General features: G+C 36.6%; 1 protein-coding gene across 2 annotated transcripts in view; it reads right to left on the bottom strand.

The window, feature by feature from the left end:
• Positions 1–17,878, bottom strand: part of ARMC1 (armadillo repeat containing 1) — a 35,681-nt gene that overhangs the window by 5,260 nt on the left and 12,543 nt on the right. For both annotated transcript variants that reach the window (XR_003610749.2, XM_028112867.2), the window contains exon 4: positions 6,908–7,097. Coding sequence is in view for 1 of the 2 variants with exons in the window: in XM_028112867.2 (XP_027968668.1) it covers positions 6,908–7,097 (190 nt within the window). In the remaining variant the exon portion in view is untranslated. The remainder of the gene's footprint in view (positions 1–6,907; positions 7,098–17,878) is intronic.

The raw sequence follows: 17,878 nt of genomic DNA, 5'->3' as shown, positions 1-17,878 counted from the left end.
ACAAGGACTGGATTTAGCCAATATACACAAAATAAAATGAATAAAACAATGATTTCCAGAGAGTGGAAAACAAACGTCCCTGAGAGAAGGAAAATAAATGAAATGAGCTCCACAAAGACCTCAGCATATTGCCTAGAAAGTTTCCAGGCTGTAATTTAGGAAAGGAGAACTCAAGGGGAACCAGCAGTCTCTGTCAGTTAAGGACACAGTTGAAAATTCAGGGAGGTCAAGGCAACTATAATTCATAGGACAGAGCACAAGAGAGGGCAGAGCTGTGCAAAGAGGGCCCACAGGGAGAAAGCATACCCTAAAGATCTGCAGCGAGCTCCCCTCAGGTTTTCAGCTGAACAATGATCAGTACATGCATGTGAAGAAAGAACCTGAGGCTGAATAAAGAACCAGACTGTAAAGGAATAGAAGGAACAATTCTGCAGGCTCAACTGTGCTGGAAATACTCCATGTTTCCATCATACAGAGTGGAAAAACTCTGATATACATGGGGGCATGAACAGAGAACCCGGAAGAGTATTGCCTCAGTAGTGTAGCAAAATTATCCCTAGGATGAGGGTGCTATGGTCTTGCCTAACAAAGCTTAAAAGCAACCCTCAAAAAGATCTGTTTGCAAGTAACTGTGATCTAGAACAAATCTCAAGAATTTTTTTAAAGGATTTGCATACGAATAAATATATGCTGTGCCCCACAAAGTAAAATTTGCAATGCCTAGCATCTAGTCAAAAATTACCAAGAATGCAAAGGAGCAAAAAAAAAAAAAAATACAACCTATAATTAGAAAAGTCAATCTATAATTACAAAAATCTATAAAAACATACTCAAAAAAACACAGACGATTAAATTAGTAGACAAGGACATTAAAATTATTCCAACCATCTTTTGTATGTTCAAATAAAGTATAAACATGTTAAGGAGTTATAAAAAAAAAAAAGACCCAAATCAAACTTCTAGGAATAAAATAAGGGGCACCTGGCTGCAGAGCATGTAACTCCTGATTTCAGGGTCATGAATTCAAGCCCCACATTGGGCATAGAATCTACCTAAAATAAAAAAATAAAATAGTAAGATAAAAAAATAAAACAATGTCTATGGTAAAAAAAAATTAGTGAAGAGATTAATAGAAAGTTAAACACTTGCAAAGGAAAAATTTAGCAAATATAGCAACAGAAACTATCCAAAATGAAACAGAGGGGGAAAAAAAAGAATGGAAGAAAAAAATTAGAGTATCAGTGAGCTGTGAGACTTCATATGGTTGAATTATGTGTAACAGGAATACCTTGAAAGACTAAGGGGAAAGGGGGACAGAAACAATATTTGAAGAAATGATGGAAAAAAAACTGTCCAAATTTGCTGCATATTACAAACCCAGAAATCCAAGAAGCTGAATAAATATGAAGAAAATTATACCAAGGCACGTAATAAACATACTGACCAAAAGCAGTGATGAAAGAGAAACTCTCAGAAGTAGGCAGAGTGAGAAAAATAAAATATATTACATATAGAAGAACAAAAATAAGAATAGAATCCCAAATAGAAACAATGCAAGGAAGACGACAGTGGAGCAATGTCTCAAAGTATGGTGTTAAAAAAAAAAAAAAAAATTCTGTCACTTAGATTTTCACACCCACTGAAAATAATCCTTCCAAAAAAATAAAATAAAATAAGGACTCTACCAGACATACAAAACTGAAGGAGTTAGAGACTTCAATATCTGACTTTCAAAAATGAATATAATAGGTAGACAGAAGATGAGCAAGGAAAATAAGCCTTAAAAAACAGCATAAACAAAACTCAACAGACACTTAGAATACTCCCAAACAAGAGTGTATACATTCTCAGGGACATGTGGAACATTCTCCAGGACAGACCATGGTAGGCCATGAAACAAGCCTCAATATATTGAAAAGGACTGAAATTATACAATGTTGTCAAATCACATGAAATTAGAAATTAATAACAGAAGGAAATTTGGAAAATTCAGAAATACATGGAAATAAAACAACAAACTCCTAAGTAATAACCAATGTGTCAAAGAAGAATTAGAAAATACTTTGAGATGAATAAAATGAGACCACCACATACCAAATCTGATGGCATACAAAGAAAGTAGTGCTTAAACAAAAATTTATAAGCTATAATAACTATACTAAAATAGAAGAAAATCTCAAATTTTAAGAAAGTCCAGAGCAAGTAGAAGGAAATCATAAAGATTATGGCAGGGGAAAAAAGAAACAGAGAAAAGGGAAAAAAATAGGAAAAAGAAAAAAAATTGATGAAACTAAAAGTTGGTTTGAAAAGATCAACAAAACCGATAAACCTTTTAGCTACAGAAAGAAGACTTGAATCACTAAAATCAGGAATAAAAGGACATTATGACGAATCTGACAAATAAAAGACTATAAGCAAATACTATGAACACATTATGCCAACACATTAAGATAACCTCAATGAAATGGACAAATTCCTAGAAAAATAAAATTATCAAAACTAACTGAAGGAAGGAAAAGGAAAAACAGACCTATAATAAGTAAGGAGATTAAATTAAAACCAGAAAATATACCACAAAAAAAAGCTCTGGACCAAACGGTTTCACTGGTGAACTCTACCAAATGTTTACAGAATAATCAACACCAATCTTTCACAAACTCTTCCAGACACTTCCTAGCTCATTTTACCCAGATACCAAAACCAGAAAAAGATATCACATGAAAGAAAATTGTAAATAAAACTATAAAATACCCTGTAGGAATACACACACACCACACAATACCTCAACAGAATCCCAGCAAGCTGAATCCAGAAGCATATTAAAAAGATTATATAGCATGACTGGGATTTATCCTAGGAATGAAAGTTTGATTCAAAATATGAAAATCACCAGGATGCCTGGGTGGCTCAGTGAAGTGTCTGCCTTTGGCTCAGGTCATGATCCCAGTGTCCTGGGATCAAGTCCCGCATCGGGCTCCTTGCTCAGCGGGGAGCCTGCTTCTCCCTCTGCCTACCGCTCCCCCTGCTTGTGCTCTCTCTCTGACAAATAAATAAAATCTTAAAGAAATATATGAAAATCACCAATGTAATACATGATATTAATAGAATTCATCTCAACAATGAACAAATAAACAATTTAAAAACAGAATATAGGCATTTCTCCAAAACAGAAAATATGTGATAAATTAAAGATATATGCAATAAACACTAAAGAAACCACTGAGAAATGGCCAATAAGCACATGAAAAGATACTCAACATCATTAATCACTAGGGAAATGCAAATCAAAACCACAACAAAAGAAAAACAAAATAATCCCAAGAACAACAGCAAAAAAACCCCACAATAAGATAACACTTCACATCTACTAGGATAGCTTTTTTTTTTTTTTTTTTTTGATAGCTATTAAACAACAGAAATCTATGTTGACAGGGCTGTGGAGAAAGTGACCCCTCATATGTTGCTGATGGAAATGTAAAATGCTGCAGCCACTGTAGAAAACACTCTGGAAGTTGCTCAAAAAGCTAAACAAAGTTAATGTATCATCCAGCAACTCTACCCCAGGAACATATCCAAGAGAACTGAGGACATAAATCCGCACAAAAAACTATACAGCAATACCCATAGAATTATTCCTAATAGCCAGAAAGTGGAAACAGCCCAAATGTCCACCAACTGATGAACGAATAAACAAAATACAGTACATCCATGCAATGGAATATTATAAAGAAGAAAGATGTACTGATATATGCTACAATAGGGATGAACCTTGGAAACATTATGCTAAAGTGAAAGCCAGGCATGAAATGTCACATAGCCTACGATTCCATTCATATGAAATGTCCAGAAGAGGCAAATCCACAGACACAGAAAGTAAATTAGGGGTTATCAGAGGCGGGGGCTAGTGACTGCTTCCTTTCGGAGTAATGCAATGTTCTGGAATCAGACTATGGTGATGGCTGCACAACCCTGTAAATACACTAAAAGCACGGAATTGTACACTTCAAAATGGTGTATCTATAGTATGTGAATTCTATTTCAATTAAAAAAAAACCTGAAAGAATTCATTGCCAGCAGACCTGTACTAGTATAAGAAATGTTAACAGAAGGAAAATGAAATCAGATGAAAATCTAGAATTTACACAAAAGAATAAAGAGCCCTGGAAATGGCAAAAAGTAGGTGGACAGAAAATACTTTTTCTTATTTTAAAACGTCTTAAAAGAGACTGATTTTTTTGAAATCACAGAGACAGAAAGTGAAATAGTGGTTGCCAGGGGCTGTGGGGGAAGGATTAAAGGGGAGTTATTGTGTAATGAGTACAGAGTTTTAGGTTTTACAAACTGTACATTCATAAGAAGTATAGAGTTGATGGTTACACAACATCATGAATGTATTTAATACCACTGAACTGTATACCTAACAATGGTTAAGACAGGAAATTTTATACTTACCTGTATTTTACCAAAGTGAAAAAAATATTAAAAATAAAGACTATTTAAAGTAATAACAATGCATTTGGGGTTTATAACATGTGGGAATACTACATGTAACAACTGCAAAGAGGGAGAGAAAGAGGAAATGGAAGTATAATGTTCTAAATGCCCTATACTATTTATGAAGTGATAGATTAATTGAAGCTGCACTATAGTAAATTAAAGATATATTTAAAAAACCCTAAATCAACGATCAAAAAGAAAGGAAGGAGAACTGTAGCTAATAAGCCAACAAAGGAAATTAAAAGGAAATCATAAAAAATATTCAATTAGTCCAAAAGGCAGAAAATGGAAAAGGGGAACAATGAACTATGGGACAAATAGAGAGCAATTAGTAATGGGCCTCTGACTGGCTCAGCTGGAGGAGCATGCAACTTTTGATCTCTGGGTTGTGAGTTTGAGCCCCCTGTTGGGTGCAGAGATTACTTAAGTAAATAAATATATAAACCTTAAAAAAAAAAAAAAAGAAAAAAGCAATTAGTAAGAGTTGTTTTAAAACTAACCATATTAATAATCGTATCAAATTTAAATGACCCCAACACTCCATTTAAAAGGCAGAATTTTCAGAATGGATTAAAAGGCAAGGCCCAACTATATAGTGTCTGTAAGAAATCTTAAAATACAGACATGAACAGAAGATACACACTCAGCAAAAGCAAGCAGAAGCTAATATTAAAAGCAGACAAGGTAGAATGAATTCAGAAGAAACTATCCTGTAGGACTATTACAGTATTCTAATATTACAATATTCTATTACTATGTTACTATACTATACTACACTCTAAAAAATTGTGTACAACTGGTATTATTTCTTCCTTAAATATTTGGTAGAATTCACTAGTGAAGCCATCTGGGACAAAAGTTTTCTTTATGGGAAGGTTTTTAATTACAAAATCAATTTCTTTAATAGATATTGAGCTATTCAGGTTATCCATTTCTTCTTGAATAAACCTTGGCAATCTGTGTTTTTCAAGAAATTTTCCCATTTCATCTATATTACCAAATTTATTGACATAAAGTTATTTAAAATACTCATTTACTTTCCTTTTAATGTCTATAGGGTCTACAGTGATGTTTTCTTTCTCTTAGTTCTTGTATCGATAATTTGTGACTTTTATTCTTGATTGGTTTGGCTACAAGTTTATCGATTTTATTGATCATGTCAAAGAATCAGCTTTTGATTTCACTGGTTTTTCCTCTTATTGCTTTTCATTTCACTGATTTGTTTTGTTTCTTCTGCTTACTTTGGATTTCATTTGTTCTTTTTCTAGTTTCTTAAGGTAGAAGCTTAAGTTACCGAGAACTTTTCTCTCTTGTATATAAATATTTAGGCATTCGGTGCTATTGAATTACCTTCTAAATACTGCTTTAGCAGCTTCCCACAAATTTTGATATTTCATTTTCATTTTTATTCAGTTTAAAATGCTTTATAATTTCTCTTTTGATTTCTTCATTGACTCATGGATTATTTTAGAAATATATTATTTAGTCTCCAAAGTATTTGGGGGGTTTCCAAATAACTTCTGTTTCTGATTTCTAATTTGCTTTTCCTTGTGCTAACATACTTTGCATAGTTCTTTTAAATTTATTAATACTTGTTTTAATGGCCCACAATAAGGTCTACCTTGGTAAATACTCCATGAATATGTGAAAAGAATGATTATTATCTTGTTGCTGGATAGGGTGTTCTATAAATATAGATTAGGTTGAGTTGGTTGTTAGTGTTGAGTCTTCTATATCCTTAACTGATTTTCTGTATACTTGTTCTATTAATTGAGGGTGGTGTTGAAATCTCCAGATCTAATTGTGGATTTGTCTATTTCTCCTATCATTTCTGTCAGTTTTGGCTTCATATACTTTGAAGTTCTATTATTAGGGCATAAATATTTAAAATTGTTGTGTCCTCTGATTAACTGATACCTTTAGAACAAAATGCCCCTGTGGGATTTATTCTTCAAGACCTGGCAAGTGTCACTGAAGAAACTATTTACAATAGTCCCCCTTCCACATCTTATCCACAGGGAGATCCATTCTAAGACCCCCAGGGGATGCCTAAAACTGCAGAAAGTACCAAAACCTATATATACTTATGTTTTTTTCCTACACATACATAAGTTTATTTATAAATTAGGCTCAGTAAGAGATTAACAATAATGATTACTAAAAGAGAACAATTATAACAATACATTATCATAAAAGTTATGTGAATGTGATCTCTCAAAATATCTTATTATACTATACTTACCCCTCTTCTTGTGATGATGCGAGGTAATAAAATGCCTACGTGATAAGATAAAGTAAATGACATAGGCACTGTGACATAGCCTTAGGCTACTACTGACCTTCTGATATGTCAGAAGGAGGATCATCCACTTCCCCACCCCATCTTATGAACCATGTGTTTAAGTCTTACCGTATCATCAAGACCATCTATGTGCAAAACCACTGTTTTGGCACGTTTGTTTGTAGTTCCCAGAAAAAACTGAGCTTTCCTTCTACGTGAATTCATTTCATTGAAACTATCACCATCTGCCATATTGGAAGACTGAAGAATGTCATAAATTTCAGAAGCCAGCAGTTTTGTTTCTCCTGGGGTTGTACTCCTTGAAAAGAAACACATATAAATTAATTAGTCTTGTCACTTCTACTGATTCTGTAATTTTAGACCTCGACTTTGCAGAGCCTTGTTTTCTTCATTCTGATGCTTTGTTCAATTGAAAGGAAAACACCAGTGAATCCTAGAATAATCAACAACATAGCAAAAGCACCTAGTTGATCATAAGGTCTTCTAATTTCATTTTTTTTTTTTAAAGATTTTATTTATTTATTTGACAGAGAGAGAGAGAGACAGCGAGAGAGGGAACACAGCAGGGGTAGAGGGAGAGGGAGAAGCAGGCTTCCCACCGAGGAAGGAGCCCGACGTGGGGCTCAATCCCAGGACCCCAGGACCATGACCTGAGCCGAAGGCAGACGCCTAATGACTGAGCCACGCAGGCGCCCCTCATTTTTATTATTTTCTTAAAAATTTTATTATATATAGAGTGTGTGCACATGCGTGCGGGGCTGGGGGGGGGAAGGGGTAACAGAGGGGAGGGAGAAGGAAGGGGAAAGAATCTCCAGCAGATTCCTGGCTGAGTGCTGAGCCCAACATAGGGCTCAATCCCACAATCTTGAGCTGAAACCAAGAGTCTGAAGCTTAACCAACTGAACCACCCAGATGCCTCAAGGTCTTCTAATTTCGTTTTAAATCCATGGTTCACTGAGATTCAAAACTTATCACTATAATAGAACACCATATTTAATCAAAATCATTAATTAAACAATCAACTAAAAAGATTAGGATACAACCTGTCCCTGAATTCATACTAAAATAACTTGAAAGTACCCTGACCTTGAAGACGGTATAACACAGAAAAATCCAAAAGGAGAAAACAAATTAGGAGAGGATCATTCATATTATCTCAATAAGGAGATTTCTTAATAAATTCAAATGGCTTCTTAAATTTACATTTTTTACATATCTTTTACAAAGCATGTTTGTATTATGAAGCCACAACTAAAACAAAAGTTTTCATTCTTGAACTTCTAAATCCTACTATAGCTCCTCACATAAACATCTAGTGCCATTCTGTCCAAAAAGACTTTCTGCATTGATAGAAATGTTCTATAGCTGCACTGTCCACTCACCATATATGGCTACTGAGCAACCACAACTTAAAAAATGATTTACTTTGAATTAAATGTAAATTGCCACATGTGACAAGTGTCTACCATAATGGACAGCACAGATCTAATGCTTTTTATAGTTAAACTGAATAAACAGTAAATACACATAAGTGTTAAAAATAACCCTCATTTCACTTACAGATAAACTCAATTAAGTCCAAATCTTATAACATACATTCGAGGCCTTTAAGTTTATCCCCATTCAGCTCTACCAACATCAGCTCATTTTGTCTTTTTATGAATACCTTTTATAGATGCCTTTTCCTCAACCAAAAGAGCTTTACCTAGACCATTCGCTTTCAAACTCTTACTTCTCCCTTGAAGGCTCAACCTCAACTACCATCTTTATGAAGCTTTCTCACTCCAATAATCCATTCCTCCCTCTACATTTACAGTACTATGCTGGGGCACCTTGGTGGCTCAGTCAGTTAAGCGTCCCATTCTTGGCTTCAGCTCAGGTCACGATCTCAGGGTCATGATATCGAACCCCATTGTTCAGCTCCACACACAATGTGGAGTCTGCTCAAGATTCTCTCTCCCTCCCCCCTCGCACTTCCTAAAATAAATAAATAAAATCTTTTAAAAACTAATAAAATACTATACTTGTGCTTATACTACTCATCTTAATTTTCTATTTTTTTCTCTTCAAGAATGGGGATGTATTCTCTCCACAGGCCCTCACTAAACTTTTTACAATCCATTTGTTTACTGAATGAGCAGGAACACTTCAATTTCCGGTATTCAAACTATAAATCTAGTTACACAGAGCTTCAGGTCCAGGGGTACTAATCCGGCAATTATCCAGGCACTCAATTTACTATACCCACTGCTTTTCTGGGCTACTGTTGACCCCAGAGATCAATCACTTTGAATGATTTTGGCCGTGTATTCCAAGAAGCTATCAAAAAGACTATTTTGAGGGGGGAGATGTCTCAGCACTTTTCTGGTAGCTGTTTTACGGTACTGAAAAGGTCACTACAGTTCTGAGATATTTTAAATACTAGCCAACCACAAGTTGTAAAGAGTATGAGGACAGTAGAGATACTCATGAATTTAGGAGGAAAAACAACAATGTCTTTCCTACCCCTTTCCACCATCAATACCATTTCCAAGAGTTTGCATCTAATAAAAAAAAAAATCACAACACATAATAGAAGACTTAACTAATGACCTTCCTATAAAAAATTTTAAAATGCATATATTATTTCAAAAACTGTCTCCTGATGAACTAGTGACAAAAAATATTGAAACACTGTAACATTAAATGATTATCTTCCTGTTCTGCAGAATCAGAACTATAACAGTAGTTCTAAACCATTAACGCCTTTGAGAATCTGCTGTAAAATTCAAGAATATTTCACGAAAAATGCAAATATAAAAATTTTCCACATCAATTTCAGTGAGTTTATGTACCTACCCATGCCATTTATCTTATATCAACCTCGAAGAAGACAGATGGTTTAACATTTTTTTAAACTGATCTAGAATTGGAGGGGGCAGAATAGGAGAACAGCAATGTAACAATCCATCCAATGTTTGAAAAAAATCAATAAAGTGGCAACTGCTGGTAAAAATATAATTGGTACTATTTGAAAAAAATTAACAGTGATAAGACACAAAAATATCTATACTCTTTGATTCTGTAATTCTTCTACTGGAACTTGTTAAGAAAATAATCCACGAAATAAAAGTAATCCAAAATATAAAAATACCCTTTTATATAGTTAGGCAAAGAAATTTTAGAACAGTACTGCCCAACATAACTTTCAGAGATGATGGAAATGTAGTAAACTAGTCACATGACTACTGAACACTTAGAATATGGCTGGTACAAGCAAAAAATTGGTTTTTAAATTTTAATTAATTTAGGGGCACCTGGGTGGCTCAGGTTGTTAGGCATCTGCCTTCAGCTCAGGTCATGGTCCCAGGGTCCTGGGGTCGAGCCCCACATCAGGCTCCCTGCTCAGCGGGAAGCCTGCTTCTCCCTCTCCCACTCCCCCTGCTTGTGTTCCCTCTCTCGCTGTGTCTCTGTCAAATAAATAAATAAAATCTTTAAAAAAATTTTTTTAATTAATTTAAACTTAAACTGCCCACATGTGGCTAATGACTACCATATTGGACAGAAGTTTTAGAAAAAAGGGGAGACTACCTCTGCTGTCAGTTTCCTTAAGCTAACCCTCCTTTTCCTGGTTATTAATTGCTCCCATATGTCTGACAAACCATTCCTCTAACACCTTTTCTGACTGAGATCCTACAAAAGAAATTAGCTCTACAAGAAAACTAGATAAGTGACTATCTTCTCAATTCTCCGAAGGATAGTACAGAGCTAGAGCCATTCCAGAGTCACAGGAGAGAAGATAAGCTATTACATCTAAAGGATTCCTTAGGACTTTGGGGCTTAATTCTCTCATAAACCTATACTAGTGGTTTCCATATTAACAGCAACTGAGGGAAGAAAATTCCATTTATTCATAAAAACAATTTGCAAAGGTGATATATGTGCATTTACAATTGCCTGTGCGGCTACAGGGGCTATTTGTACTAACTTTCAATTAGAAAATTAAGGATTTACAAAAAACAAAAACAAAAAACAAAAAACTAAACAAAACAAAGCAACCCAAAAAACAAAAAACAAAAAGGAAAGTTAAGGGGCGCCTGGGTGGCTCAGTTGGTTAAGCGACTGCCTTCGGCTCAGGTCATGATCCTGGAGTCCCGGGATCGAGTCCCGCATTGGGCTCCCTGCTCAGCAGGGAGTGTGCTTCTCTCTCTGACCCTCTTCCCTCTCGTGCTCTCTCTCTCTCATTCTCTCTCTCTCAAATAAATAAATAAAATCTTTAAAAAAAAAAAGAAAGTTAAGGATTTACAACAAACTATACTTTACCTAGAGAGTCACACAGGGTACGCCTGCTTAGATAAACAAAGCAATTACAGATGACAGATTAGAAAAATGGTTCTATGAAATAAATACTCCAACTACCACCACTTTTAACTTCCTTATTTCATAATTCCAAAATTTCATCATTTTCACACTGTAATAAATTCCATTACTACCTACTTAAAAACTGAAAGATTTTAAAAGGATAACATAATCAAATCAATGTGATGTTCTCACTGTTAAATATGGTCTTCAGGTGTACCTCAAAGACTAATTTTATTGATACCCTTCCTATGAAACAGTTAAGGAATCTATTTACAGACCCAGATCCCTCTCAAAACTAAGTAAAATTTTGTCTTAGGCAAAATTAAATTGACAAAAGCATATAAGAAAATTGAATTACAAATGAAGTTATTTCTTGATCTGGGCACTATGAACTATCTGTTCAATAAGTCAATTATAAATAATTATTTATCTTTAAAAAATGCTTTTAAAACCAAAAAGAAAAATCCAAAAGCATCTACATATTTAGAAGCTATCTTAGTCTTTAAAAAAAAAAAATCACTGGGTGCCTGGGTGGCTCAGTCGTTAGGCGTCTGCCTCCGGCTCAGGTCATGGTCCTGGGGTCCTGGGATTGAGCCCCGCATCAGGCTCCCCGCTCAGCGGGAGGCCTGCTTCTCCCTCTCCCACTCCGCCCTGCTTGTGTTCCCTCTCTTTCTAATAAATAAATAAAATCTTTAAAAAAAATAAATAAAAATAAAAATTAAATTAAAAAAAATTACTGTTGGAGCGCTTGGGTGGCTCAGTTGGTTAAGCGTCTGCCTTCGTTTGGCTCAGGTCATGAGTCCTGGGATCGAGCCCCGCATCAGGCTCCCTGCTCAGCAAGCAGTCTGCTTCTCCCTCTGCCCCTCACCCCTCTAGTGCTCTCTCTCTAATAAATAAAATCTTTAAAAAAAAATTTTAAAATAAAAAAATTACTGTTCAAATACTATCATTCAAAACATTCAAAAAGTCTAGACTTTTATGGTATATTTGGCCATAAATGTAAGAGAGACTGTATAACTAAACAAGTATTAATTGTCCTAATCTTAGGCAAGTGAAAACTGAAAGAGCTGATTAATAATGCCCTGGATTTAGTTCAGTCTTTAAAATCTGACATCAGAAAAAAAGACTACCTTGAAAAGTTCTTTCATCTAAGTAATTGGAATTTTGCTCTCAGTAATTTACTATTCCATAATGAAGTATATATTGATCCCTCACCACTTTTTCTTATTAGTTGTCTATACTGAAAAGGTTCACAGCATTATTCATAAAACACAACTAAAAGAACCTTGATCTTTATTATATATCAAAAAAAATTTTAATTCTGAATATATTTCCTTACTGGTCATAAATACCAATGCACTCTTATTCTAGATGTTGCTAATAACATTTTATATTGCTCATAAAGGTCAGTTAAGATTTCCAAATACTATACAAAAGTAATGAATATACTATTTTACTGTTAAAGACTTGCTACTGTCTTTTGAAAAACATCCTAACTTTTCCTTTTGGAACTGCTTTTTTTTTTTTTCTGTGTTGTTTGCTAAGAAAATGTGTTCTGGTGACATTTATGTAACCCAGAAAATTATACTTCATTTTTCAATGCAAAAACAATCCTAATTTTTTTTTAAAGATTTTATTTATTTATTTGACAGAGAGAGAGATAGCGAGAGAGGAAACACAAGCAGGGGGACTGGGAGAGGGAGAAGCAGGCTTCCCGCCAGAGAGCCTGATGTGGGGCTCAATCCCAGGACCCCAGGACGATGACCTGAGCCAAAGGCAGACGCTTAACGACTGAGTCACCCAGGCACCCCAAAACAATCCTAATTTAAAAAGCGTTCTAAGAAAGAAGTCAACAGCTCTGTTTAGGTAGCACTGAAATCCAACGCAGGCAATCTATGATCCTTGAGCCAAAGCTTATTCATTTATATATTAACTATGACTGTTTTGACCCGTAAGAGTAATTGCAACAGAGACTGAATGTCTGGCAAAGCCTAAAATACTTACTATCTGGCTTTTCAAGGAAAATATTTGCCAACCTCTGTTCCAAATAATTACAAAAAGACACTGAAAAACAAAAACAACTACAAAGGATGTGGGACATGACTGTAGCCATTAAGAATGATGCTGCAGGGGGCGCCTGGGTAGCTCAGTTGAGTGTCTGCCTTCAGCTCGGGTTATGATCCCAGCGTCCTGGGATCAAGCCCTGCATCGGGCTCCCTGCTCAGCAGGAAGCCTGCTTCTCTCTCTCCCACTCCTCCTGCTTGTGTTCCCTCTCTGTCTTTCTAACAAATAAATAAATAAAATCTTTAAAAAAAAAAAGAATGCTGCTACAGGAAAATGGCTATATGGAAGAATGCTCCTGATATATTAATTACTACTACTGTCCTTATCTTTTATTAAATATATTGGCATCAGATTTCTCAAAAACAAAATAAAAATCAAGGGAAAATGGAGCAAAATGGCAACAAAATTTTCAAGAATCCCAAGGAAACAAAAGATGAGTTATGGGGCGCCTGGGTGGCTCAGTTGGTTAAACGACTGCCTTCAGCTCAGGTCATGATCCTGGAGTCCTGGGATCGAGTCCTACATCGGGCTTCCTGCTCAGCAGGGAGTCTGCTTCTCCCTCTGACCCTCTTCCCTCTCGTGCTTTCTATCTCTCATTCTCTCTCTCTCTCAAATAAATAAATAAAATCTTTAAAAAAAAAAGGTGAGTTATGGATCTAGTCCAGGTGTCCTTCAAGTATTAAGGTTATAGAAAGAGTCTTAAATATGAAAGAAGTCAAGGAATAGTTGAGCCTTTTCTTGAGCAATCTACTAGACAATGAGCTTCAACCAATCAAGAGATGGCCAGGAAAACTTCTCCAAAAGGACAATGAACATTTTCTATATTTAAGTGTGGATCTAAGTTTAAAACAAAGGTGGGACAGAGAATGAAATGTTCTGACAAAGCAGAAATAACCCAACTTAAAAAAAGGAGAGTCACCTGAAACTACCATAACATTGTGTGTCAACTATACTCAAAACAATTTTTAAAAAAAAGGAGAAGAAAAGAGGAAAGCAGAAAAAGCTCAATGACTATGGAACATTAAATAAGTGGGAATCAAAAGATTGCCATTAAAAATTAAGATACTGGAAGTTTAAGTAAGAAAACAGACAACTTAGAATATTTTTAAAAAGTATAAGCGCAAAAACAACCATTATAACAGTAACACAAATCTTTTTAAGTATCAGAAGAAATTTTTGGGCGCCTGGGTGGCTCAGTTGGTTAAGCGACTGCCTTCAGCTCCGGTCATGATCCCAGAGTCCTGGGATCGAGTCCCACATCGGGCTCCCTGCTTCTCCCTCTGACCCTCTCCCCTCTCATGCTGTTTCTCTCTCTCACATAAATAAATAAAATCTTTAAAAAAAATTTTTTTCAAAGTGAAAGAAGAAAACTCTGGCAGAAAAAGATATACAACTACTATAACATAATATACACGGTAACAATAACAAAAAGGAATTAACATTAAACATATCAGTCACTCAAGAAATAGAAATGGAGGGGCACCTGGGTGGCTCAGTTGTTAAGCGTCTGCCTTCGGCTCAGGTCATGGTCCCGGGGTTCTGGGATTGAGCCCCGCATCAGGCTCCCTGCTCCGTGGGAAGCCTGCTTCTCCCTCTCCCAGTCCCCCTGCTTGTGTTCTCTCTCACTATGTCTCTCTGTCAAATTAATAAATAAAATCTTAAATAAAGGAATTCAGAAATAAAGGAATGGGGGTGCCTGGGTAGCTCAGTCAGTTAAGTGGCGGCCTTCGGCTCAGGTCATGATCCCAGGGTCCTGGGATCGAGCCCCACATCGGGCTCCCTGCTCAGTGTGGAGCTTGCTTCTTCTTCTCCCTCTGCCTGTAGCTCCCCCTGCTTGTGTTCTCTCTCTCAAATAAAATCTTAAAAAAACTAAAAGGCAACCTTCAAATCTGAGATCTCCAACAGTCAAATGAGCTGCAAAATATACAAATTACTACATCTTATCTCCACTTTTGAGAGGGCAATAGGATTAAATTATAATGGAGTGTACAACAATGGTTGTACATCTGTTTGACTACTGGAAGAGCCAGCAATGATTACCACATTGTCCGAAAAAACATACTTTGAGTTAAAAAGCTTAGCCACTTGTGGCAGCCAAAGAGATATACTTCATAGACCTCCCTTTAAGAAAGAAACTTGCCCTCTGGCTGCAGGAAGTAGAATAGGAGAGCCACCAGCTGTCTTGGCTTTGAGATCCACCACACCGTTCAAAACTTCATACCATACCTTCAACCTGGCTCTTCACGGGCAGCCCCCAGCCAATAACTGAGCAGTGGGGACACCAGGGCCTGGCCATTTCTGCCCAAGGCAAAACTCAATCTCAAGGTAATCCTTGCTCTGGAGCTCCCCACTGAACTGACTATCAGATTTGCACTGCAATCCAAGACTCCTTCCCTCACTCAATTTCCTCTTCATTATCCTGCAGATGACAGATCTGCATTGAAGTCTAAAGACTGTGGTCCAGGCCTTCTTCATTCTCCTCTATCTTTACAGACCTTATCCCACAACAAACCTCTTCCATTTCTAACTCCATCTTAAGATCTCCTTTCCAGACGATATGCCAATGACCTGAACAGACACACCACCTCTCTTACAAAGATATAAACAGTCTCCCTATTTTTTTTTTTAAAGATTTTATTTATTCATTTGACAGAGAGAGAGACAGCAAGAGAGGGAACACAAGCAGGGGGAGTGGGAGAGGGAGAAGCAGGCTTCCCGCTGAGCAGGGAGCCCGATGCGGGACTCGATCCCAAGACTCTGGGACCATGACCTGAGCCGAAGGCAGTTGCTTAACCGAACCACCCAGGCGCCCCAAGTCTCCCTACTATTTTATAGATGTCTCTCTCACTTACATATATATCCACTCACATATACACACATATATACTACACTATACTACAACCTTAGCCAACCAAACTAAAAACTTGTTTTACAGGTTTAATCTATGGGACCTCTAAAACTCGCTCTAAATCTTCAAAGTTCAAATTTAAGGTGTATTTTAAAATAGCAACATTAATTTTTTCATCTAATTTCTTATACTTAAATAATTTTTACCACATATTTCAACTTCAGTATCTATGTGTTAAAGGAATACACCACCTTAAGTTCATCATATGAATGAAATAGTCCTACAGAAGCATCCATATTATGCTTAAACCTTTCACTGTTTGCAACAGAGCTAATATGCCAGTTAAAAATAGTTAACTCTATGGCATTAAAGCATACCAGAAACAAGAATACCACCTTATATTTCATACATTATAAAATACACAAAGCATTTCTACATATATTATCCCATTCAGTCCTTGATCACTTTGCACGTATCACTGTAGGCTTTAGTAAGGAAACTGAGGGTCAAAGAGAGTCTTTGTCTCAAGAACTAAAATGCAAATTTTTACTAGTGGAATTGACCTCAAACCATAGGGAATAATTAACACATCTGATGGCAGTTAACATTTTCTGTTATTTATTCCTGACTGATCACCTGAATAAAAACAAGGAAAAAACTTCAGTCTCTATCTTATTATCATCAAAGATTAAGGCACCCTACCAGGCAGCTGACCCCATAAGAACAAATATTTTAGAGATTCCGAAAAAAAATAAGATTAATAAGTAAAATTTATCCAGAAGCCAAGAACACTAAGAAAAAAACGCACGCATGGGCACCTGGGTGGCTCAGTCGGTTAAGTGGCTGCCTTCGGCTCAGGTCATAATCCCGGGGTCCTGGGATCGAGCCCTGCATCAGGCTCCCTGATCGGCGGGGAGCCTGCTTCTCCCTCTCCCTCTGCCTGCCTCTCTGCCTACTTGTTCTCTCTCTGTATCTCTCTGTCAAATAAATAAAACCTTTAAAAAAGAAAAGAAAAAAACGCACGCAGCCTTGGAAGTCAGTTTAGATGATTCTGCACTGATACAATTTAACCATTAGTGTTTGGGAAGTACAGAACTTTTGTGAGCACTCAAGCCAAAGAATTTCTTTCCTGTGGTCATTTACAGTGGATATTTATTGTTCTTGACCCTTTTATGCCCTGGAATGCTGTCAGGGTTACCATGTTGAATTTGTGCAAAAGCTAAAAGCACCGGATGTGCCAGAGATGCAATTTGTGATTAGGTTTGCACTGGAATTGTGATTCGAACAGGACACTTATAACTAATGAATTCTTTCCAGGTGGGGAGGAGGGTTATAAATCGAGACTTCACATCCTACCCTTGCAGCTCAGAGAAACTAGTTGTGGCTGAGGCTGATGTGGGGAGCTGCAGACAGGTGGACCTCCGAAGATGCATCAGATCTTGCAAAAAACTGAAGGTGAATGCAGAGGACTCTGAAATGCCACCCAAGAGCCTTTTAAAATAAATACAAGTTTTGGGGGCCTGGGTGGCTCAGTCGGTTGAGTGTCTGCCTTCAGCTCACGATCCCAGGGTCCTGGGATTGAGGCCCACATCAGGCTCCTTGCTCAGCGGGGAGCCTGCTGCTCCCTCTGCCTGCCACTCCCCCTGCTTGTGCTCTGACAAATTAAAAAAAAAAATCTTAAAAAAAAAAAGAAAAGAAAGAAGACCCAGTTGGGTGGGAGGTGAGGGCAAGGGTTTACAGAGTAACAACTTCTATGTTGTTATAAATTACCTCATCTGTATACCCTGTACTGGGACACTTCTCAGTAGTACCTGTGTCTGCATTGA

Source organism: Eumetopias jubatus, unplaced genomic scaffold, assembly GCF_037043125.1.
Source record: "Eumetopias jubatus isolate StellerSeaLion01/CBP00866 unplaced genomic scaffold, mEumJub1_p1.0 scaffold_4, whole genome shotgun sequence".
Taxonomy (NCBI): Eukaryota; Metazoa; Chordata; class Mammalia; order Carnivora; family Otariidae; genus Eumetopias; species Eumetopias jubatus.
This window is presented reverse-complemented; position numbering and strand designations above follow the sequence as displayed.